Source organism: Stigmatopora argus, chromosome 8 (assembly GCF_051989625.1).
Source record: "Stigmatopora argus isolate UIUO_Sarg chromosome 8, RoL_Sarg_1.0, whole genome shotgun sequence".
NCBI classification, from domain to species: Eukaryota; Metazoa; Chordata; class Actinopteri; order Syngnathiformes; family Syngnathidae; genus Stigmatopora; species Stigmatopora argus.
In genome coordinates, this window is record NC_135394.1 from 15,467,532 (window position 1) to 15,492,145 (window position 24,614).

Genomic DNA, 24,614 nt, shown 5'->3' on the forward strand with positions numbered 1-24,614 from the left:
TTTTATAGTTAAATTTATTTTTCAGCCATTTTGATAAGACAATGATTCAGCAGAAATGATATTATTAAGATAATTGCCCTGAATTATGGGAAATTCTAAATTAATCTTTGCTTATATTTTGTATACTACATGTATAGATATAACTTAGTTAGCTAGCTAGCTAGCTAAAATGACAATTTCTAGCAAAAAAAAATAAGTCCTAGATTGTTCAATAATTTAACTGTATTTGCACAAATATTTATTGACTCACTGTTAAGCACTGTATGTGTCTGGTTTAAATAACTATTTTAGCGCCATCTTGTGGACGTGGTGACTTAGTACTTCATTTTAAAATGACTGCAAATGGAAAGTGGTAAAGTCCAACGGATAAAATTAATCTGTTAACACAAAATTGAGGCATTATTAAGAGCAAAGTTTAGCAAACAAATCAATCATGTTTGGAGAACTTAATTCACACAATATAGCATGTAGAGTCTTTTTTTTTAAATCCAGATTTGTGGATTTTGTTCTCATTTTAGGGACCGGAAAATCATATACACAACAGATGTTAACTACAAACCAGTCTTTGTTTTTTCTACTGGTTGTAACAAATAAATATTCCAATATTAATACATTGATACTTTTGTTAGATTAGTTACTGATCCGATCATGTTCAAATATGACTCTCTGGCAATTGTTTAAATAAAATAATTTGTAATATCAAAAGACGGGTGATGTGACGTCATCTACAAGCGCCCTTTCGCGCACCTTTGCTCCACGGCTGTGCTAATTAAAAAATATTAACCAAGCCAAACAAGCAACTTGGGAAGTTTGAGACGTGTTAACTTTTTATTAACTGAGCTAGTTTGAATATTTTATTGATATCCTATGTGCCCCTTTAAAAAAATATACATGGGGAAGTCATATTTACGCTTAATTATTCGAACACTTCCAGCTAAAACAACTGCAGAAATATGCCAGATATAAATGTAAGTATAAATACTTGGTATGAGTTAAAACATCGTGCTTCCAAGTGTGATGACAAATAAATTACGCGTGGTTATGGAGTGTAGGATAACTATTTTGATTGAGGTCAAGTTGAGTGTGTGGCTCAAGAGGACGCCATCATTGTCAGGTAAGAATGTTGTTAAAGTTCGAACGTAGCGCTGTTTTTGTTGTTGTTGTTGTTGCACTCGTATAAATCGAGTTTAGACGGACAAATTGAATCTTAGTTCCGGTTCGTGTTAACGTTTTACGGCAGCAGTCACCTCCACAATCCCTTTTGTTTTTGTGCAATAACTTGCGGACATGGTGACCTCATTAGATTCGATTCGATAACTGTATTCATCCCGTATTCGGCAGATTTCATTAATATACAGACATCCTTTTCTTTTAATTGACATCCCTCTTGCTGTATAAAAAGTAACTCGTGACACAAAAGTCAATTCAAGATCGGTAAACTGGACTCATGAACAAGATTTCCGATAACGAATGTTTACACCAGGAGGCACAAAAAAAATAACGTAACTTGGTCGAAAGTGTCGCTAAATCTTCTCCCCAAGCTTTGCGTCACTTGAAGGTGAGTGTAGCGGTCATCTACGTCGACAAGTAGGTTGTTCGTGTACATAATTATTGCTAGAATGTCTCAAATATATCAGAGGTTTATAAGCTCTCTCTTAACATGTCTTTGTATTTTTTAAATCATATTTTGCTGTATGAAATGTAGTAGATTTGGCCCATTTTGCAATACGCTAACGTCGCTAATGCTACAATGGTGCCATTGTCCTTCAAATGTAGCTAATTTTAATTGTAAAACTATTGCGTCGTGGATAAGGAAAACTATTTTCTAAGAGGCGAATTAAGTGATTCCAAAGTGGAATACCATTTGTGGGTATTTGTTGATGCTTAAAAAGGCCTTGGTTCTTGACTAGTTCAAGCGGGAACCAGTTGCAGTTGCTCCTCACTCGTATTCTGTGTTTTTACAGCTTTTTTATCCTTTATTTTTACGTTTTATTGTGTCTTTAGATTTTACTTGTTACTTTACTTTATATTTTATACTCCATTATTTCATGTTTTACAAGACTCAAGTTGTGTGAGAGGCAGTCTTTGATCTATTAGTTTAGTTTATCTATGCAAATCAGTACATTTACATTTTTGACCCATTCAGCCATGCCTCTGCTGTTTTACACAAAGGATCAGCTCTTAGCGCTACGCAACACCTGGATGCCCCTTGACCTCCCCACAGAGTTAAAAAGGAAGAGAAGAGGATGCAGAGCTGGACAAAAAATGTCAGGAGAGAAAGCCACCCTTCAGACCCAGCATTCCATCTATTATTATAGGGAACGTAACACCTCTCCCCAATAAGATGGAAGAGCTAACGGTGCTTACCAAACAACAACGACAATACCGGAAAATCTGTATTATGGGCTTCACGGAGACCTGGCTGAAAGAACTAACACCAGACTCTCTCGTCTCCTTGGATGGTTTTCAGCTAGTGAGGGCGGACAGAAATGCTGAGGAGAGCGCTAGGAAGAAAGGTGGGGGACTAGCTGTTTAGATTAATAGCAGATGGTGTAGCCCCGGGCATATTACGATGAAGGAGCAAACTTTGCACTCGAGATATCGAGCTAGTAGCTGTTAGCATCAGGCCGTTTTACATCCCCCATTATCGTAATAACTGTGTATATACCTCCTTCCGCCGATGCGCCAGTCGCTCGCGAGCTGCTTCACGCTAATGTATCGCGGCTGCAGACGTCACGCCCCCAGTCTCCCCTTCTTGGATTGGATTGGATAACTTTATTCATCCCGTATTGGGGAAATTTCATTGTGACAGTAGCAAGAGGGTGAGAATGCAGATACAGGAAAGGCATAGTTACACATAGATATAAGTTAGACAAAAGCACAAAGTTCAAAGCAAAGTATATGGGATCATTAAGAATCACCAAATCAAATCATGAAGACAGAAAAGCAGCAAAAACACAAAACGAGCAAGAGTGGACGGCGCCATCTTGGTTGCGGTAGCAAAAACGGATACATACTCAAGAAAAAGATGTTGTAGAGTTGGATAAAACTGGAACCACACACAGAAAGTCTTCCACAAGATGGGGAACTTCTGCAGACTGTGACCGAGGTTGAAAAAATATGCAGAGTCACTCTTCCAAGCTTATCCGCATAGTTCCTCAGTAGTCTGGAGCTGAAGAATCAACAGTAGGAGAGTACAACCCCTCGACTCCCTTTCCGGCCTGGTAAGCGCCGACAGCTCTTCCATCTTATCCCATGATGGAATGGTTGGTTCTGAAGCGTCGCTTCTTCTCCCGGCACTTTTATCCAGCTCCGAATTTCCAGACGAAAAGACGGTTTAACGAAAAATGCGATTGGGCTGTTTTCCTAAAATGTCAACTACTATAAATTGAAAGACTTCAGGCTCTGCCTTTTATGCAGATTCAGCAAAATGTACAGATGGCGATGACATCTCCTTTCAAGCACATGGCATTTAAAACCCTTTTTTTCCCCGAACAGGGTGACATTAACACCAGATTATCGTATAAGAAAATAATTTCCTCCCGGTCTTAGCCGAGGCGCACACGAGACCCCTCCTCTTAATGGCCTTTGGGTGGCACCATGTCCGGCGTGGAAGTCCGTCCCAGTGCCAGCGGGAACCCTCCCCCGCCAGAAGTAGCCAATCCCAAGCGACCGGGGCGCACCACCAACCAGCTTCAGTACCTGGAGAAGGTGGTGCTCAAAGCTCTGTGGTGCCACCAGTTCTCGTGGCCCTTCCAGCAACCCGTCGACGCCGTCGGCCTGCAGCTCCCTGTGAGTGAGACCGACCGAGTCCCCGCATTTTCGCCTCTAAAACTTAATAGTGTGTTCTCTCGTCTTTCCCCTTCAGGATTATTACAGAATTATCAAGACCCCCATGGATATGGGCACGATCAAGATGCGACTCCAGAACAAATACTACTGGAACGCTATGGAATGCGTACAAGACTTTAACACCATGTTCACAAACTGCTACATGTACAACAATGTGAGTGAGCTATGCTGTCAATGGCAAAAAAAACATGAGCACCGTATTTTGCTGTTTAATATACCCCCCATTTAATATACCCGGGTATATTAAACAGCAGGGGTATATTAAATGGCGCACAAACGGGAAGGTACGATCCACTATGCACTCTTTATGCCGTGTCGGGGTGCATCAACATTTTGCAGACTAAAACTACTTACTGCTCAGGTTAAAACTACTTACTGCTGAATAAAGTCTGACTTGGAATTTGAATGAACTTAAGTATCTATAATGATGCCCCCATGAACACCATACAAATCTTGCCAAAAAAAGCTGAGTTGCCGTTTAATATACCCGGGTATATTAAACGGCAGGGGTATATTAAATGGCGCACAAACGGGAGGCTCAAAAAAGCAAAAATCATTTAATATACCCGGGTATATTAAACGGCAAAATACGGTGATTGACAAAAAAACCTAAAGTTAAACAGATGAAGCCTGTTTGCCATGTTTCCATTCAATTTTCCTTTCCTCAGCCCGCGGATGACATCGTCTTCATGGCGCAGTCGCTGGAGAAGCTTTTTCTACTTGAAGTTGCCAAAATGCCTCAAGATGAATTTGAAGTCTCGTCTGAGATGACCAAAGAAGCGGCCAAAAGTAAAAAAAGGAGCAATTCTGGTAAATGCATTCGCTATTAGCCCCCAGTACCATCATCGGAGCCAATATTGACTCATTGCCTGCCATTTTGACTGCAAGGGCTGGCATCGATTATGCGTTTCTGCAATGGCACTTTATGTCCTGTAACTATCTTTTCCAATTGGGGCCAGGGATATTTCATTATTTTTTTCATCCTTTCGTATCTAGTTTGAATTAAAAATGAATTTCTTAGGTGTTACACTTGTATATGTGATTTATTTGTTCACTGTGAGCTTTTAAGTTAAAAATATATATTTTGGGGAGAAAATAGTATTGTGAGATTAACAAAGTGAGCTTTCAATTCAGTCAATGTGTTTGCATACCGCTAGAGGGAGCCCACGTACAACTTGTGGTACTCCACACCATTTGAGACTGGATTGACAGTCCGAGACGTCCAGTTCAGAAGTTGTGGGTGATTTTTCGATCCTAATTAATTTTGTGCCACTTGCTGTCCGTCAGGTCCACTGAAGATGAAAGCGATGATGTCCCAAGTGGTCCTCCAGGAGCAGGTGACGGACAGCGATTCGGATGTTCCTCGCCCCGTGTCGCCTGTTCGAATCTCAGTGCAGCTGGAGGAAAGTGTGAGTGGTGAATAGGTTAGGGTCGAGACATACATTTTTACTATTTTTAAACACAGTTTCAAAGTGGTAGCTCTGGGTCTGGATCCGGACCCCCAAATTACTTGCGCGGCCCACGAAAATAAATCGTGGGTGCCATCTTTCATATAAAAATAGAAAGTATTTGTCTTTTTTTTTTTCGAAATAAAAATTAATTACATCTATAAAAAAATATTTGGGGGATTTTTGTTGACTCTTGTTATCCAGAAATATATACAGACGCTCCCCTACTTACGAACAACGGTACATACGAACATGTCTGCAAATTGCGTTTATGTCGAAAAATGTTCGTAAGTTCGATTTTGTTGCGTGAGTTGCGCAAGTGCGTGACGTATCGCCAGTGCGCAAAGAACCTTTTTCATTTTTATCATGAAATATCTCGTGCAGCCATTATTCAATATGGTTGGTGAAAAGCGAAATGCTTCTAGTGAGGGAGTTGCAAGGAAGAGGCAAGCCATTTCATTTGAAACGAGTGGCAATAATAACGAAGCTTGATGCGCGTGATAAAGTGGTGAGCGTTGCACGGTCATACAACTTGAATCGTTCGACCGTCAGTACCATTTATAAAAAGAAAGATCGAGCAGCAGGACCCAAATATTGAACGTTGCACAAAGTTTGCAAATCAATTGAATGATGCCATACAGTGCTACCGCATCATTTATGATGAAAAAAAGAAGAAAACTGTGCAATCGTCGTTAGATCGCTTCTTTCGGCTAGTTTCTAATACATAAATCTCTCTCTCTCTCTCTCTCTATACAGTACTGTACATATTCTCTCCATTTTATTAAATGTTTTTTTCAGTACAAACCAATGCGTGTTACTTATACAAGCCTTAAACATACAAATGCACTTATATAAACCTCCAATATACTTATATAGGCCTTAAACATAAATTATAATACAAAATATAGCACTGAATCAACTTATAAACAAATTCAACTTATGAACAATCGCGTCTGTATATATTTTAAATCTAAAAAGTTTAAACATATACAAGAACGCTTCTTCCTTTCCCCTCTCATTTTTCAATATAAATAAATTTTAAGAAACTGTTTTTCTTTTTTAATGAAGAGGAAAAAAGTAAAAAAAATATATAAATATAATCTGTTTGTCTTGTTTTATATACAAATGTTAATCCTTAATTATAAAAAAAAAAATAGCTATAGATCATCAGAAAAGTAATTTTAAACTACCATGTGTCCAGTGACAAAAGTGATTTTGACATCCCTTTTTTTAGGTAAAAAAAACAGTGAAGAGAAAATTGGACCCCGCCCCTCCGGCGGTGACGAGCATCGTCAAGGAACCTTGCCCGATGACGTCGGGGAGCGGGCGACCAATCAAAGTGCCGAAGAAAGACCTAGCGACCGTTGAGGCCTCGCAGGTCAAACTGACCGAGCCGCTTCGCTACTGCGACAACATCTTGAAGGAGCTGCTCTCCAAGAGGCACTGCGCTTACGCGTGGCCCTTTTACACGCCCGTGGACACGGTGGCGCTGGCGCTGCACGATTACCACTACGTCATCAAGCAGCCCATGGACCTCGGTACCATCAAGGTGAGTCACGTGCCCATTTTAAACTATTTTCAATGTTTTTCTAATTAAGCCCTTATGCATTGATGCAGATCTGTCAAATGTAAAAAAAAATCATAATCTGATGAGAATGCACACGTGTCATTAAAAGGAAGTGAACACGCTACTTAACTTTCAAAATAATTGAACGTTTTGACAACGTGCAAAATGCAAAACTCGGAACATGATGTTGCGTTTCAAAATGAATCGTCATGGTAGCTTAAGATGGTGACTTCTTAAAATTGCAACATTTTAATTGTTTTTTCATGTAAATTGCTGAAAATATATATATTTTTTGTAGTTTTGATAGAAATTGCGTATTTAGTAATTTAGTAAAAACTGGCCTAGTAAACTACGGAAGATTTGTAGTATTTGGCAGCTCTGTAGATGAAAGTTCTTTTTTTGTGCGAAGTTTTAGAGCTCTGCTGCAATTGGTTTCCACCAGCAATTTTGCAGATTACTCCACAAAATATTGTGTTGTTTTTTAGATACATTTACAAATTGAAAAATATTTTTATGTCCAATTAATTTCTTATAACAGGTGGATTTACTTGAGCTGAATTAAGCACCTCGTATATCACCCGGGCAATATTTTCCTCCCAATCTTACAAAAAATACATATTTTTCCCCCCCTTGATTCCATGCATACGTTGATTGAACAGAAAAAGATGGAGCAGCGAGAGTACGCCGTCGCCATGGACTTTGCTGCCGACGTCAGGTTGATGTTCTCTAACTGCTACAAGTACAACCCTCCTGCGCACGAGGTGGTCTCCATGGCACGGAAGCTCCAGGTAGGCCTCCTGAACGTTTACAGTAAGCCCCTAGAGCAGTGGTTCCCAAACTATCTTACCCGACGCCCCCCTTCTTGCTTCCAGTAGACCCGCAATAACCCCCCCCCCCCCCCCTCCTCTTTTGCTCATGTGAACTTATTTTATTTTATTGCATTTATTTCTTAGCATTGTTCCGGAAAACAGATCTCTGTTAATAGAAAACGGGTTGGACCGTTGGAGTGACTGCTAGAATCATATTTTGCATGTATTTAATGGCAGATATTTGTTCTTTGATTTTATTATTCTTATAATCTATTTAAACATTTTTTTAGCAGATGACTTCACGCCCCCCTTGAATTCTCTTTACGCATCCCTAGGGGGGCACGCCCCCCAGTTTGGGAACCACTGCCCTAGAGCAAGGGTGTCAGACTCGGGTTGGTTTGCGGGCCGCTTTAACGTCAACTTGATTTCATGTGGACCGGGCCATTTTAGATATAATATTTAGATTATTTTTTTTATAAATGGATTAAAAGAACTATATTAAAATCCCTGAATATTCTTTTTTTATAGATCTAAAACAATGTTTATTTTAGCTTTTTTAAATATATTTTTAGATTTTACCAAACGATTTTTGAACTAAAACAGAAAAAATAGATTATAAAATGACAATTATTGATTTAAAAGGGGGGGAAATCATGAAATTTAATATACATCTATACTCTTCATTTGAATTTGATCCTAAAACAGAAAGTCGGCACTCATGATTTACTTTCCCGGGCCACACAAAATGATGCGGCGGGCCAGATTTGGCCCCCGGGCCGCCACTTTGACACAGGTGCCCTGGAGGGTTCATTAAAACAAATTACATTTTTAGATGGTGTCAAAAATGGTATCAGTATCAAGTTTTAATTTATTTAGGTAGCATCGGCTTTGAGTTGAAGATGTGACAACCGTAAAATATACAAACACATGCTTGTCATCAACCAGGCGGTTTTCGAAGCACGCTACGCCAAACTTCAGCAGGAGTCAGACTCGGGACATCAACCGGATAAACCCAAAGACATCTCCGTGGAGCGGCTTTCTTCTTCGGATAGCCCCTCTTCCTCCGAGAGTGAGAGTTCTTCCGACACGAGGAGTTCAGGGGAAGAGGTCGCCACGCAATTGGCTAGTCTGGAGGAGAAGGTCGGTATCAAGTCATCTGTTCTCAGAGCTGCCAAAAACTACAAATTTTTCGTATAGACCCGAGAAAAAAACTTTTTGGCTTGCCACATTAACTTATGTTCTACATATTTTCTCGCATATCCGCCGTATTTGTCCCTAAAAAAATGATGAAAATGGCGGTACGGCTTATATGCGCACAAATTAGACTTGACATGCACAAAAATGCAAGGTGACAATGATGAAACATTGCAACCGATACTATCATTTATTTGAAAATAGAGAAAAGAAAAACAGAAAACGCTTAACAAAATTAATTTTGACATCTATGAATAAAATTCTAGGAAAAAAAAAACAGTATCTTGCACAAAATGTGAAAAAACTCACTTGTGCCTGCCATTGCTCACTCAGGGCGCCGCACTCTTCCTGGAAGCAGATTTGTCAGGTTCATCCATGGGTGCAAAACCAACTACAACTAACCCCCCCATTTAATCTTGAGTCTCAATCTGAACAAAACCCACTAGTAATCATGGCTCTTTAATTCTCCCACCATTAGCTGAAAGCCGTGACTGACGAGTTGAGGAGACTGTCCGAAGACCCCCTGATGAAATCCAAGAAAAAGCACAAACTGAAAAAGGACAAAAGATCCAAAGAAAAGCACATTGCTCAGCTCGAAGAGAAGTCAGTCAAATTAAAAGCGATGACGGAGAAAAAGATCAAGAGTTCCGCTTTGTAAGTACCCTTTAAATTCATTTTTACCGTGCAGAGTTTGGCGCTAAGGTCAAACGTTTGTGTAGTCACGGACGAGGCAGCGCCGCAATCCGTCTCGACGCCACGCCGCTGACTTACGAGGAGAAGAAAAAGCTCAGTCAGGATTTGGACGTGCTGACCCCAGACAAGCTGGTGAACTCCATCAAAGCCTGCGACACCCCCAAGAAGCTGCAGGTCGACCTGGAGATGTTGACGTCGTCCACGCAGAGGCACGTGCAAATGGCGGTGGATGGCTGGCGCAGAAAGAAAATGATGAAAAAAGTGGAGAAACATGTGCCAGGTACGACTTCCGAAAAGGTCAAGGACACCAGGAGATTCGAGACGCTCTGCAAAACCAAGCTTGGATTGAAGAAGAAGAAAGGTGAGAAGATTCCATGTCCTCATATATGTTCATATTCTAGCACAAGGGTGTCAGACTCGGGTTGGTTCGCGGGCCGCGTTAACATCAACTCGATTTCATGTGGGCCGGACCATTTTAGATATAATATTTAGATTTTTTTTTTTAATAAATGGATTAAAAGAACTAGATTAAAAGCCCTGAATATTCAGTTTTTTTATAGATCTAAAACAATGTTTATTTTAGCTTTTTATATATATTTTTAGATTTTGCAAAATGATTTTTGAACTAAAAAAAAACAGAAAAAAATGATTTAAAAATTACAATTATTGATTTAAAAGGGTGAAAATCAGGAAATGTAATATACATCTATACTCTTCATTTTAATTTGATCCTAAAATAGAAAGTCGGCACTCATGATTTACTTTCCCTGGCCACACAAAATGATGCGGCGGCCCAAATTTGGCCCCCGGGCCGCCACTTTGACACATGTTCTAATACAATCAGTCCATAAAAATAGAAAATATAGATTGCTTTTGGTTATGGGACATTTTTAGGTCACTTTCTGTTCATTTTGGGGCATTTCCGGGTCACATCTTGTTGATTTTGGCACATTTTAAGTGCCTTCCTATATATTGCCAATCACTATCGAGTTACTTGCTGGTTACTTCCTGTTGTTTTGGGGGCATTTACATATTTTGGCATTTTTTTTGTTTTTCCAGGATAACCCAATCTTTTAAACAAAACACCATATCTAAAAATGTCCACGGGTCGCTCGATATTTTGAATTTCAGTCAATTTGATTAGGTCATTGCTTAATTAACCAATTGGTGCCCTGATCCACATCTATATATTGTTACATCACAATATGATTTGTTTCATTTTTAGCCAAACAAGCTGCTGCCTCGCCTGACTTCAATTTGCCATCCAGGCTCTGCAGCAACAGCAGCAGTTCAACGCCCACTTCCTGCAGCAGCAGTTCAACGCCCACTTCCTACAGCAGCAGTTCGCCATTTTCTGATAGCAGAACATCATCCTCTGGTAAGCTATTTTTCGCTCTTGTCACTTTGACAAAAAACTAGCATACGTGTCCACTGTTGCACAAAAGATGAAATCTTTTGGTTATCTCCCAGCGTCCGACATCCAGAACAACATAAAAGTGCCGTGGAAAAACCTTAAAAAGAAGGTAAAGGTCTTTTTGCCGATGTTGACGCTTTGCCCTGCGAGGATGCCAAAATGGCTGCTTGTCACGCCGTAGGCCGTCGGTAGCAAACTCAACCACAGGGGGCGCTTTGGCAAAACTTGTCAAACAGCTCCAGCTGCTAAAGCTATGCTAACACGGACCAAACAACATTTAGGGGAAAAAAGCCAAACGCCGCTCCCGTCAACAGGTAATGCTCCACCCTTTTTTTGCCCACTCATTCTCTACCATTGACGGCAATAGACGTCCAAACAATTGAGTGGAATGTTTTATCGCAGTCAATAGAGGCCAATGGGTTTAAAGCTAATAATAATAATATTAATTGTGTGTTTTGAACAGACAGGTCCACAATGGTGTCGCCTGAAACTATATTGTTTTTGGCCACCTCTGGATATAAGGTAATGCTGATAAACTGATCAGAAATATTTGTTTTTTTTGCATTAAAATACAATTTGTATATCTAAATAAAAAATACATCAAAGTTAAGTGTTTTTTTTTTATTTGATATTTTTAAGGCAATCAACAGATTTATCATATCTATTTTTAAAAATGGCATTCCATTTTTTTAATTCATAGAAAAGGCTAGATTTTTTCTGAGGGTAATTGACAGTTGTATTTATAGATATTTGTATTTATTTTATGTTAAAGAAGTCTGCTTTTTTTAGGCCCCCTTGCTATCACCGCTGATGAAAAGTCCTACGCCGCCTATCAATGACAGTATCACATTTGGCAAGTGACTTTACAAAACTATTAAAAATCTTGTACAATCAACAAAAGATCTGAAGACATAACATTTCAAAAAATGATAATTTCCTCCAGATTCCAAATGCACTGAAGACATTCGTGGGAGTCAAGTGGCTGACGTGTCCTCTTCCTTTGGCTCCCCCATCAAATCCACCCAACAGGGAAAAAAACCTCAAAAAGTATGTTTCCCAAGTTATTTTTTCCTGAGATAAAAACTGCACAAAATCCAACAGTAGATACAAATGATTAGTGATCTCTCAGATAATGTCATGTGATTGGAACATCAATTTCTGAGGATCATAATCAGGTAAAAAAAAAATGGCTGCCATTGAAAGTGATGGACAATCTATTCAATCCATTTTTGACTGTTTTGATCACAGCCAGCCTTCTGGTCCAACTGGGTTGGACATCTATCGCTGTCAATGCCAGCCTTTTACAATTGGAAGGGTTTTTAGGTCTACTGGAAATGACTTTTAGATCGGGACATCCCTACAAAAAATAGTACAGACGCTCCCCTACTTACGAACATACGACTTACGAACAACGTTACATACGAACATGTCTGCAAATTGCGTTTATGTCGAAAAATGTCTGTAAGTTCGATTTTGTATTTTTTTCCGAGTAGTGCTTCTTTCCGCCGCTAATACCGACGCCTGGCGCTGTGAGGGCTCAGCTCACCCAGCATCTACCTTCTTCGTTGCAATGCGGAAGTGCGTGAACGTATCTCCAGTGCGCAAAGAACCTTTTTCATTTGTATCATTAAATATCTCATGCATCAATTATTGAATATGGTTGGTAAAAAGCGAAAGGCTTCTATTGAGGGAGTTGCAAGGAAGAGGCAAGCCATTTCATTTGAAACGAGTGGCAATAATAACGAAGCTTGGTGAGCGTTTCACGGGCGTACAACTTGAATCGTTCGACCGTCAGTACCATTTATAAACAGAAAGATCGAGCAGCAGGACCCAAATATTGAACGTTGCAAAAAGTTTGCAAATCAATTGAATGATGCCATACAGTGCTACCGCATCATTTATGATGAAAAAAAAAAGAAAACTGCAATCGTCATTAGATCGCTTCTTTCGGCCAGTTTCGAATACATAAATCTCTCTCTCTCTCTATATATATATATACAGTACTGTACATATTCTCTCCATTTTATTAAATGTTTTTTTTCAGTACAAACTAATGCGTGTTACTTATACAAGCCTTAAACATACAAATGCACTTATATAAACCTTCAATATACTTATATAGGCCTTAAACATAAATTATAATACAAAATACAGACACTCCTCAACTTACGAACGCAATTGGTTCCGAGCGATTGTTCATAAGTTGAATTTGTTTGTAAGTTGATTTAGTGCTATATTTTGTATTATAATTTATGTTTAAGGCCTATATAAGTATATTGAAGGTTTATATAAGTGCATTTGTATGTTTAAGGCTTGTATAAGTAACACGCATTGGTTTGTACTGAAAAAAAAAACATTTAATAAAATGGAGAGAATATGTACAGTACTGTAGAGAGAGAGAGATAGATTTATGTATTAGAAACTGGCCAAAAGAAGCGACCTAATGACGATTGCACAGTTTTCTTCTTTTTTTCATCATAAATGATGCAGTAGCACTGTATGGCATCATTCAATTGATTTGCAAACTTTGTGCAACGTTCAATATTTGGGTCCTGCTGCTCGATCTTTCAGTTTATAAATGGTACTGAATGTGCAACGCTCACCACTTTCTGACGCGCATCAAGCTTCGTTATTATTGCCACTGGTTTCAAATGAAATGGCTTGCCTCTTCCTTGCAACTCCCTCAATAGAAGCCTTTAGCTTTTTACCAACCATATTCAATATTGGATGCATGAGATATTTAATGATACAAATGAAAAAGGTTCTTTGCACACTGGAGATACATTCACGCACTTCCGCATTGCAACGAAGAAGAAGGTAGATGCTGGGTGAGCTGAGCTCTCACAGCGCCAGGCGTCGGTATTAGCGGCGGAAAGAAGTACTACTCCGAAAAAGACGTGAAATACAAAATTGGACTTGCGAACATTTTTGGACTTAAACGCAATTTGCAGACATGTTCGTATGTACCGTTGTTCGTAAGTTGAATGTTCGTAAGTAGGGGAGCGTCTGTATAGCACTGAATCAACTTACAAACAAATTCAACTTATGAACAATCACTCGGAACCTAACTCGTTCGTAAGTAGGGGAGCGTCTGTATGCACTATTAACCATAGCCAAGTCTTTTTTTCCTCTTCTAAACCTTAGGATATCGTACTAAAAAATGCCGATTCGTGGGCCCGGCTGATGCAGTCGACGACGGCCTTCCCCGCCGCCATCAAATCGTCCAGAGATAGCTTCCAATTTTTTCGGAAGGCCGCCATGGAGAAAGAAGAGCGTGAAAAAGAGCTGAAAAAGAAGCAACTGGAGGTTCCATTAAAGAGGTACTCGGTCAATAAATTGCAAACACTTTTGCTAATCTTTGATGGGGTTTTTTTGTCAATTCATTTTTACAACAGCTTGTGTCAAATATCGCCCGGCAAAGACAATCTCTCGGGTCCGAGGATCAACATAACAAATTCAATCCAAAAGTCGCCAGCAGAAACCTGGGTTGGGAGCACCCAATCGCCGGCAGAAACCCGGGTTGGAAGCACCCAGTCGCCTGCGAGTTGCCCTCGCGAGCTGGCCCGAAAGAAGGAGCAGGAGCGTCGCAGACGAGAGACGGTGAGTGTGTCCCCACTAGCGGAGGATTTTTATTCTAGGGTTGTGTTTAAATGGGAACAAGGCCAACTATATTTTTTTTATGTTCAGACTGGCTGTAGCTGTGTTGTTTGCTTTTCTTTTCCAAAAGAAAATCGGTAAGGGCAACAGGTGGCCCGGTACGGTGACCAAGTGTCAGGGGAACTGCGTAGTCCACACGCTATTGCAAAAAGAAAAAAAGCATGAATTCATATGCCCACAACACGAATGCATATGGCCACAACACAAATGGGAATACACAAATTCCCACAACACAAATGAAAATTGGCAGTACAAATGCAAATTTCCACAATCCAAATACAAATACTAGAAACAACACAAATGCAAATAGTCACAACATGAACACTAATTCCCACCACAACAAATGCTAGTCAGCAACAACACGAACACAAATTGGCCAAAGCACAAATACAAATAGCATTTTTTTTTTAATTTAAGAACAAATAACAAATAAAACAATTATCTTCTATTTTGGAGAACAACACTGAAATTTATATTTGTTTTCAGGGTTCTCTTTATAGCATTCTTTTTTTAAAATTTAAGAACAAATAACAAAAAAACAATTATCTTCAATTTTGGAGAACAACACTGAAATCTATATTTGTTTTCAGTGTTCTCTTTATAGCATTTTTTTTAATTTAAGAACAAATAACAACAAAATAATTTTCTTCAATTTTGGAGAACAACACTGAAATTTATATTTGTTTTCAGTCTTCTATTTATAGCATTCTTTTCTATTTATTTAAGAACATAACAAAAAAACAATTTTCTTCAATTTTGGAGAACAACACTGAAATTTATATTTGTTTTCAGTGTTCTCTTAATAGCATTTTTTTTAAATTTAAGAACAAATAACAAAAAAATATCTTAAATCTTGGGCAACAACACTGAAATTTATATTTGTTTTCACTGTTCTCTTTATACTGTCAATGTTAGACTGCATCATCTAATGACAATATTTTCAAATGAATGACAACATGTTCTTATCTTTTCCCTGCTAGATGTCGTGCATCAACATGACGTTGCAGCGGGACATCATGGCCACTTTTGAACGCAGCCTGGACTAAAATCACTTGGACTTAAGCAACTATTTGCAAAATTCTCCTCAGGGGAAAACTGAGCCACGTCCATATTCCGTCTTTGGCCCCTTTTCAGCCATTTTGTGTTCACTTGTAATGCGTTTGTTCATTTCCACGTCTCGGGGAAGTCCCGAGACGGGCGCTGTTTCTTGTCTTACTGTTTTCTCGCTACATTTGTGTTATTTGAGACAATTTGCGTATATGAGAGTCTGCCTGCCATCTCAAGTTAGAATTTGAATATCTCGTTTTTGGTTTTTTTCCAATCAAAAACTTAGATTCTGTCTCAACAGATAGTAAAAGATTTATCGGTTAAATATTGAATGTTAAATATCAGTGTGAAATTACAACTCGGATGGCAGTGTGCTTAAATTTGTGCACTTAAGTCATTTTGTTTACACTCTGATTGCGAGTTGCATTTCCTTATTCACTGCGTTCTTGTTTGATATGCACCGCACTTTGTTGCCCTGTTCTGTGTTTTCTACCTCGCATAGGTTCGAATGAGGAGACGCTTGTTTTGGTCGTTTTGTTTTATTACCAAGAATAATTAAAATATTTTCACTAAGCAATCGGTGTGGCCTCCCGCATGGTTGCCACAAACACGTGGGCAGACTCAAAATGGCTTCCGGCTGGGTGAGTTTGCTTTTATTTTTGCATGCATTTCTCTTTTTGGGTGAGTTTCTGCTTGAATTTCTTTACAGAGCTGCTGTTTTGGACAGTACATTTTAGGGTATGTATACCATGAAGATGCTATTTGCTAATGCTATCATGAATGCTAAAGTTAATTGCTAACTGCTAATGCTAACTGTTGTGTTTAGCAGCCAGCATTGGCTTTGCTGAAATTGGTGATGACTAAGTTTGTTGAATTTTTTTCTCTCTCTTCTTTCTTGCAATTTCACAAGAAATATATAATATTTTATTTAAAATATTGTTTGCAGACAATGAACAAACAAAAACCGAATCCAAGAAGGACGAAAGCAGGCGACACCAGGGACAGCTAAGTGCAATAATAATGGCGACAAGGTCAGTATGAGAGCAGTTGTTAAAAAAAGATGAATACATCAAACATGTAGAGTTAAATTTAAAAAAAAATGTCTTAAATCACATGTGTCAAAGTGGCGGCCCGCGGGCCAAATCTGGCCCACCGCATCATTTTGTGTGGCCCGGAAAAGTAAATTCAAAGGAAGATTGTAGATTATTTCCTGTGTTACCTCCATTTTAAATTAATAATTGCAAACAATTTGTGCTAATTTGAATGTCCAACAACAAAAAATGAGTTTGACACCCCTGGCTTAAATGGTTAAACACCATTACTTGCACTCAGACTAAAGTGCTTTAAGCAAAAAAACATATTAGTTGACTTCTATTATAGACCCTAACAATTCAAAATAAAAATAAATGATTATTTTTTCACTTAATTCCCATTTCAGGAAAATCGTGATTGATTTCCGATCTCAAATCAAATCGGGCACATCACTAAACTGTCCAATAACTCCATATCTTTAACAATATAACATACCCTGTTCGTTTTTAATCACAACCACTTTAAAATACAACATTTGCTTAGAATGAGGCATTTTTCTGTGCACTCTAACTTTTTTTTCCACCCGCTCCTACATTACCTGGCCCTTCTGTCCATTCGGCTAATTACCTGGCATGTTATTGTTTCAAATAACATCTGCTCTACTGAGCTGTGCTGGTCTTGTCAAGCCTCAAGCCCTTAAACACTGAACCCGTGTGCTTGCCATTGTATACGTGACGCGAGTGCCAGAATAGCCGTAACTCCGGATTGGCCACAAACAATAACAACCTGCCTCCCTCCCTCCCTTTTTTTCCTTCCCTCCCATTGAGCGGATCCGCCCTCCCTTGCTCTCGCCCGCTCCTCATCATCATCCTCCTCATCGCGCCCGCCGCCGCCGTCCCTTCCGAAGCGGACTGGCAACGCCATGCAAAGATGGCGCGTCCGCTGCTCGTCCGCCTGGCGCTGCGCCTGCGACTTTGCGCCTACTGGTCGCTCGTCGGCGCCTTTTGCGCGCTTTGCGGCGCCGCCGCGCTGCTGCGGCTCTGCTGGAGCGCCATCGCGCGGCCGACGGCCACCTTCCGCTGGACGCCGCGAGAGGCGCCGCCGGCGTGCCTGCACGACACGTCCTTGGGCACGCACTGCTACGTGCGGATCAAGGTGAGCCGCGTCGTGACGGCGGGGGCGCGTGACCCGTTTTGTTTTTAACTCGGGCGCGTGCGGGAAGTGGTGGCGTTGCGCTTGCGTCATTGATTTTTTTTTTCTTAAATTTTTTTTTAACCCTTTCTTGCACATATTACTTATTGGAGTTTTTCTTTTTAACTTATTGGCTGTCATTGTCAACACTAAAATTGGACATCTAGCACCGCCAATGGCAGTGAAGGATGAGCGTTAGCGGGGTAAAAAGTACTTTAGATTGTTGCTTGGGGCTTTAGTTAATTCATTAATTAAGCTTTTTTTTCTCCTTGAATTTATAATTGCCATAATTTTCAACTATAAGCCACTACTTTTTTCCCCTCTCACTTTGAACCACAGTGGTTTATATACAGATTTATACAAGATAATACATGTCTTGATGTAAATATCCCATAATCTAATGTGGACACCTGCGGCTTACACGTGAAATTTGATGTCTGATGGTCCAAAAAAGACACTATGAAATAGCAAAAATACAATGATGAATCATTTAAAACACGTGTCAAAGTGGCGGCCCGGGGGCCAAATCTGGCTCGTCGCATCATTTTGTGTGGCCCGGGAAAGTCAATCATGAGTGCCGACTGTCTGTTTTAGGATTAAATTAAAATGAAGAGTATTGCTGTATATTAAATTTCCTGATTTTCCCCCTTTTAAATCAATAATTGTAAATTTTTAATCATTTTTTCTGTTTTTAGTTCAAAAATCATTTTGTAAAATCTAAAAATATATTTAAAAAAAAAACTAAAATAAACATTGTTTTAGATCTATAAAAAAGGGAATATTTAGGGTTATTAATCTGTTCTTTTAATCCATTTATAAAAAGTATCTAAGTTTATCTAAAATGGTCCGGCCCACATGAAATCGAGTTGACGTTAACGCGGCCCGCGAACCAACCCGAGTCTGACACCCCTGATTTAAAAGATATTTTTTCATGACCAAATGTGGTCACGTAGAGGTGCAAAGGTCACAAGTGAAATTAATCAATTTAACATTATTTCCTAATAACGATGGATACCGACCGCTGATACCGAGTTTGAAGACAATCAGTGAAGTAGGACTTCCAAATTAGTGTCCACAAGATCAACAACAACTTGACAATCATTTAGCCCCTAAAAGCATACATTTACATTAGTAGTTTTGCTTCTTAAAAACCAACCATGAGAAGTTCTTCCGGCTAATTTCATATTAGCGTTAAATGAAGTTGAAAAGCTGATGATATGACTTTCTGTGTCACAGGAGTCGGGCCTGAGATTTCACTACGTGGCGGCAGGTGAACGTGGGAAGCCCCTCATGCTCTTTCTTCACGGCTTTCCCGAGTTCTGGTAGGTGAGCAGCTCCATACTAAGTTGGCATGGTCGATTCATTAACAATCAGTTTGCACGTGTTATTTACTGTTGTGTTACAAGATTGCAACGGAAAATTGTATGCATCTGGTTTAGTTTTTCTATCATGTAAATGACTAGAAGCGCTTCACGATCAGCCCGCTTCAGGGAATCTGAACCAAACTCGACCCCAAAAGCCTATCGGGGATTATGATTATGATATAAGAACCTCTTGGATTGGGGTCAAAGACGTTGTCGGGTTGCGTCCATGTCTCCTCGCCGCTGACCGTGGCGATGTCACAACAATTTGGGTTCGCCCTGGCGATGGAAATTGACGCCTCGCCTGGAAACTTTGAAGAACCGGGAGTATAAAAAGAAAAGAAAATTAGCAAATCGGCCGAAAAAATTTGGCCACGCATAATTAGATTGTTCCCAACTCAAATTTAAAGTGCCACTATCAGGAGTTTTACACGTTTATTAGATGATAGAATATATTATCAGGACTCGCATGGATCCATAACAATTGAAACTGTGCTATAAAAATAATTAGTTTGCCTCTGCATAGTTGAAACCCATGACGTAAGGGAAATTATAGATTTGGGTGTTTGATTCTTTCTAGTGGGACTTGAACCTCCCAGACAGCCATTGGCGTCCAATCCATTTGCTGCCAACAATGGCATTCGGTGTAACAGTTTGCCTCTGCATAGTTGAAACCCACGATGTAATGCAAAGTACGGATCCGGCAGAGGGCGTTTGATTCCAGTGGGACTTGAACTCCCAGACAGTCATTGGCGCGTCCAATCCATTTGCTGCGAACGATGGCATTTTTTACTTTGTCGTTACGCCGCAGGTTCTCTTGGCGCTACCAGCTACGCGAATTCAAGAGCGAGTTCCGCGTGGTGGCGGCCGACATGCGCGGCTACGGCGAGTCCGACTTGCCGCCGGCGGTGGACAGCTACCGACCCGAAGCGCTGCTCACCGACGTCAAGGACCTGGTGGAGCACCTCGGTGAGTTTCACCCTGGGTCGGGAGTTTTAAAACTCGTGGCCCGCCACCGCCTAAGTGTTTGGTCGCCACGGTTACACTTTTGCGCCTTCTAGGCTACAACCGCTGCTTCCTGGTGGGACACGACTGGGGCGGCACCATCGCGTGGTTATTCGCCATCAACTACCCCGAAATGGTCGCCAAGCTCATCGTGCTCAACTGCCCTCACCCGTCCGTCCACGCGGGTAAGGCTCCTCCGTCGCCAGCAACGGGTCAAGGAGGCGGGAATGTTCTTTATCCTCTTCTCGTGGTCACGCTCGCAGACTACGCCTTGCGTCACCCCAGCCAGATGTTGAAGTGCAGCCGCTTCTTCTTCTTCCAGCTGCCTCGCCTGCCCGAGCTCATGCTCTCCATCGAGGACTTTAAGGTAGCCGACCGACCGACCTTGACAGCGGCGCTGAAGGGCAAGCCGGTGTTTGCGCCGGCCAGCCTTTCCCACCGTCTGTGTTTTATTTTAAGAGCGCGTCAGAGCAAGGGCTAAAAATAGAAGCGAGGATAGTGGGGGGGCAATCTTGTGTGTGGGAAATTCTTTAGTCTTGGTATTTTTTATTGGATTCAAGGTTATTGCACTCAAAGCACTATTTGGACAAAAGGGGGGCTTTTTCTTTTTTTGTATTGATTAAAGAGGGGCTTTTTCTTTTTTTGTATTGATTACAACATTTCGTTTGTGTTTGGCTAAAGGGTAATTAGAGTAAATTTGTCATGTTTCAGGTCAGTCAGAAATACTGAAATTATTAAAAAATTAAAAAAAATCCAAGGAATTTGTAATATTTTCTTGGAGGTCAAATGTTGACAGCCTGATAACTGACTACATTCTATATTGAGATTTATTTTATGATTTATTTTTTATTTTATTTTTTTCTTTTATATTTTTTTTGTTCTTTAAAAAAATCAAAGCTGAGAAACGTTTTTTAAAATTATTGCATTCATTTAAATTAAGAACAAGGAGGAATTATGGAAGTAGTTTCTTTTAGTTTATTCATTTAAAAGTAATGTGAGGGATTTTTTTTAATTTGTTTTTTAAAAAAATGTATATGTTTAAAAAAATAATAATAATAATTCAAATTGTGTTTTGGATGATTATCCCCCAGCACCAAAATGCCAAGGAAACTGCTCTGAAATGGCTTTAATCAACCACACAAAAGATGATTTGAATAATTGGGGCACTTTGGAAGCCAGAGTTTTTTTCCGGATGATAAAACCAAAAGGCTCCATTACGTAAGGCGTCCAAATGGAGGCAATGCAATTTGTTTGTGTCGTGCAATCAACGGGAAGAGAAACGGGGACAAGGCGGTGTCCCGGCCAAATCTCTTTTCTCTTGACTCATCCTGTCATTTTAAATTTTCTCCAAGGCTTTGAAATCGTTGTTCACCAGCCGGAGCACCGGAATGGCCCGCAAAGGAAAATGTCTGACGGCGGAAGAACTGGAAGCGTACCTGTACACGCTCTCGCAACCTGGAGCTTTGACGGCGGCGCTCAACTACTTCCGCAATGTTTTCAGGTGCGAACTTTCATCTCTACCAACTCTTTGCATGACATCGATGGCGGTTGACGTACAAACCTGACCGTCTTAAACGTGGAATTGAAACTTACAATGAGTTTATCACCATCTGCTTGAAGTGGGAAGGCAGTCGTTCATTGGTTGACAGCACTCTCGCTTTAAACGGCCTATCAGATAAAAATTAACTTTATCAATAGTAAATCTCCAAGTGAGTTTATTCACTTATTATTCACAATTAAGCAGAGGAATTCTATTTTAATATTACATTGATATTTAATCCATTCATATCATCATGTTAGTCTCATTGATAGTTAATATTCGCTTTTGTCATTTCAGTAATTTTGTATTTGTTTATTTATTTTAAAAGACTCAAAATAAACACTAACCATGCTGTTTTTAGTTCAAATTAAAAAAATATATATGATAAAATTATATATTGTCACAACTGAGCTATTTAATATTTAAATGTTTGAGTTGGATTAAGGATTTAAATTTATGATTTATATTTAGCACTATGAATTTGTCAAATAAACACTGAAGTTACAAAATATTGTAAATGCAAAAAAAAGTGATTTTAAATTTTTAAATCATCTTTAAAAAACTGCGTAGCGCTAAATATGAGAAAATGTTTCCATTTTTTTAACCGAGCACAGCATCAAAAATGGAAGTCAGGCGAATTGACGAAAAAGCTATTTTTGGGTGAAATGTTGTCGTCCATTGTGGCGCCCACTAGTGGAGCTTTGAGAAAGAAGCCAACTGGCAAATGATGTAAGAAGCTGAGCACAAATGGTGTTGGAGTGAGTCAACATGACAATTCCACATGAACAAGCAAACCATCTGCTACTTAACAACTGTTCTGCTTTTTATAGAACAGAACAGCTGAGATAAAAGTTAACACCTTGGCTGCCATTGACGGCAATATACAGCCAATCTGTTTGAACTGGACTTCAATGTCGAGGGATGAGTTCACAGTAGGATAGCCATCGGTCAGCCATTTATCCACGACTAACTAACGAGGGTCAAAAAATTAGCAGCTATTTTGCTATGGATATTTTTCAAAGTGGAAAACATAAGGTTTTTTTATCCTCATTAGTTTGGGGTTCTTTTCATCTATTTTTTTTTTATAATTTTATTTTAGGAAATGTCTTTTGTTTAGGAATGTTTTCAGTTTTATTTTTTAAATTTATAATGTCTTAGGTTTGTGGGTGAAAAATGTAAATCAAAATGCAAAAATGGGCAAGAAAAAGATAAATATTTAATTTAAAAAAAATTAAATAACATTTTGGAAAACTTTAATTTTTTTCTCTACATAAGAAAAATATTTTGATATTTAATATAAAAAAAATTCAAATGAAAAAAGGAAAAAAACAGCCTGTTTTTTGTTGTTTAGATGAATAAAGCTATCTAATATAATATCAATGATAAGACAAATATTCTCCTATTCTATTGAAATACCTTTATAGAAAATGTTAAAAACGCTATTTTTTTTATTTAAAAAGAAAAAACATCTAAAGTTTAGATGTTTTTTTCTTTTTAAATAAAAAAATATATATAGCGTTTTTAACATTTTATAAAAAAATAAAAAATAGTTTGTTATTTTTTTCCCTTTGTTGTGTTCAAAATATTTAATTATTCATGTATGGCAAAACAGACTAAAATAGAAGACATTTTGGTTTTTCAAAAAAACAAACAAAATTTTTGTATATTTGAAATCAAAACGTTTAGAATCTAAACGTTCTATTCTTCTATTTTAGTCTGTTTTGCCATACATGAATAATTAAATATTTTGAACACAAAGGGGAAAAAAACTATTTTTTATTCACCCCTTGCTATTTAACCTGATAACATATCAAACACGTCATTCCAGCTCCTGTCTAGAACCCACACAAAGATCTAATTCTACCCATGTTTCTGTTTTTTCCTTTCTTTTACCGGCCGGCAGCTCTCTGCCGCTAAGCCGCAACCAGGTGCGCTCTCCGGTCCTCCTCCTGTGGGGCGAGCGCGACGCCTTCGCCGAGCAGGAAATGGCGGAGGCGTGCCGCGTGCACATCCGCAGCCACTTCCGCCTCAACGTCATCTCCGGCGCCAGCCACTGGCTGCAGCAGGACCAGCCCGACATCGTCAACACGCTCATGTGGACCTTCCTCAAGGAGGGCCGCAGGAACTGACTCACGGTGAACGCTTTCTTTTTTTCACATGCATTTCTTATCTGGCAACCTGATGGAATCCATCGCCAAATTACAAATATCAGAACTTTTCGGGGGTAGGGGAAAAAAATCCACGTCACACTTGTAAACTTTTTGCCCCCATTTTTTTGCCTCACCCTTTTTTATTTATTTATATTTTTAATTAAATGTACCTGCGCACGTATTGCGAAGTTCACAGAGCCGCCATTTTGGTTTTATAAATAAACACACCTCTTGTCACTTTTGTGGGTTTCTTCTAAAAGTAGATATTTGATTAAAAAGAACATTTTTGTTACTTCTAGGCTGTCAAAACAGAAATAGAAAAGACGAGATGATATTTATAGCGTTGAGATTAAACAAAGAGATGACGTGATCGTGTCCATTTTAGTCATTTTTAGTGTTGCCCGAATAGAAATACAATACTAAAATGACTTCTTTGATTAGATTAAATTAAACTTTATTCATCCCGTACTTGGGAAATTCACTGGTATTGTCGAATATTAAGAAATATACAAGAAAAAATGTACCTATGCTGTTACAACATAGTCATGATGATGGGAACATTGCCCCAACCAACATGGCTGCCATGAATTCAAATGAGTGAATCACTAGTATAGACATCCAGTCCATTTGGAATGGTAATTTGCTGCCACCTCA

The 24,614-nt window shown here is 39.3% G+C and overlaps 2 protein-coding genes across 8 annotated transcripts; both read left to right on the forward strand.

Moving 5' to 3' along the window:
• Nucleotides 1-729: 729 nt before the first annotated feature.
• brdt (bromodomain, testis-specific) lies at nt 730-16,258 on the forward strand. Of its 7 annotated transcripts, none has more exons than XM_077608016.1 (20): nt 730-968; nt 1,053-1,114; nt 3,499-3,792; nt 3,869-4,006; nt 4,521-4,662; nt 5,140-5,261; nt 6,535-6,849; nt 7,527-7,655; nt 8,622-8,816; nt 9,349-9,524; nt 9,590-9,924; nt 10,789-10,941; nt 11,034-11,086; nt 11,159-11,291; nt 11,441-11,499; nt 11,767-11,830; nt 11,921-12,024; nt 14,122-14,297; nt 14,373-14,577; nt 15,615-16,258. In XM_077608016.1, exons 3-20 carry the CDS (start codon nt 3,601-3,603, stop codon nt 15,678-15,680), a joined length of 2,757 nt encoding a protein of 918 aa, XP_077464142.1. In that variant the 5' UTR covers nt 730-968; nt 1,053-1,114; nt 3,499-3,600; the 3' UTR covers nt 15,681-16,258. The 7 variants fall into 7 exon arrangements, with proteins under 7 accessions (XP_077464142.1, XP_077464147.1, XP_077464145.1 ...); XM_077608021.1 differs by having other exon boundaries at nt 3,553-3,792; XM_077608019.1 differs by having other exon boundaries at nt 730-1,114; nt 3,553-3,792.
• A 570-nt stretch (nt 16,259-16,828) lies between these two features.
• ephx4 (epoxide hydrolase 4) lies at nt 16,829-24,197 on the forward strand. Its single transcript, XM_077607349.1, has 7 exons — nt 16,829-17,868; nt 19,141-19,226; nt 20,077-20,234; nt 20,327-20,455; nt 20,534-20,637; nt 21,623-21,771; nt 23,714-24,197. Exons 1-7 carry the CDS (start codon nt 17,644-17,646, stop codon nt 23,937-23,939), a joined length of 1,077 nt encoding a protein of 358 aa, XP_077463475.1. The 5' UTR covers nt 16,829-17,643; the 3' UTR covers nt 23,940-24,197.
• Nucleotides 24,198-24,614: the final 417 nt, after the last annotated feature.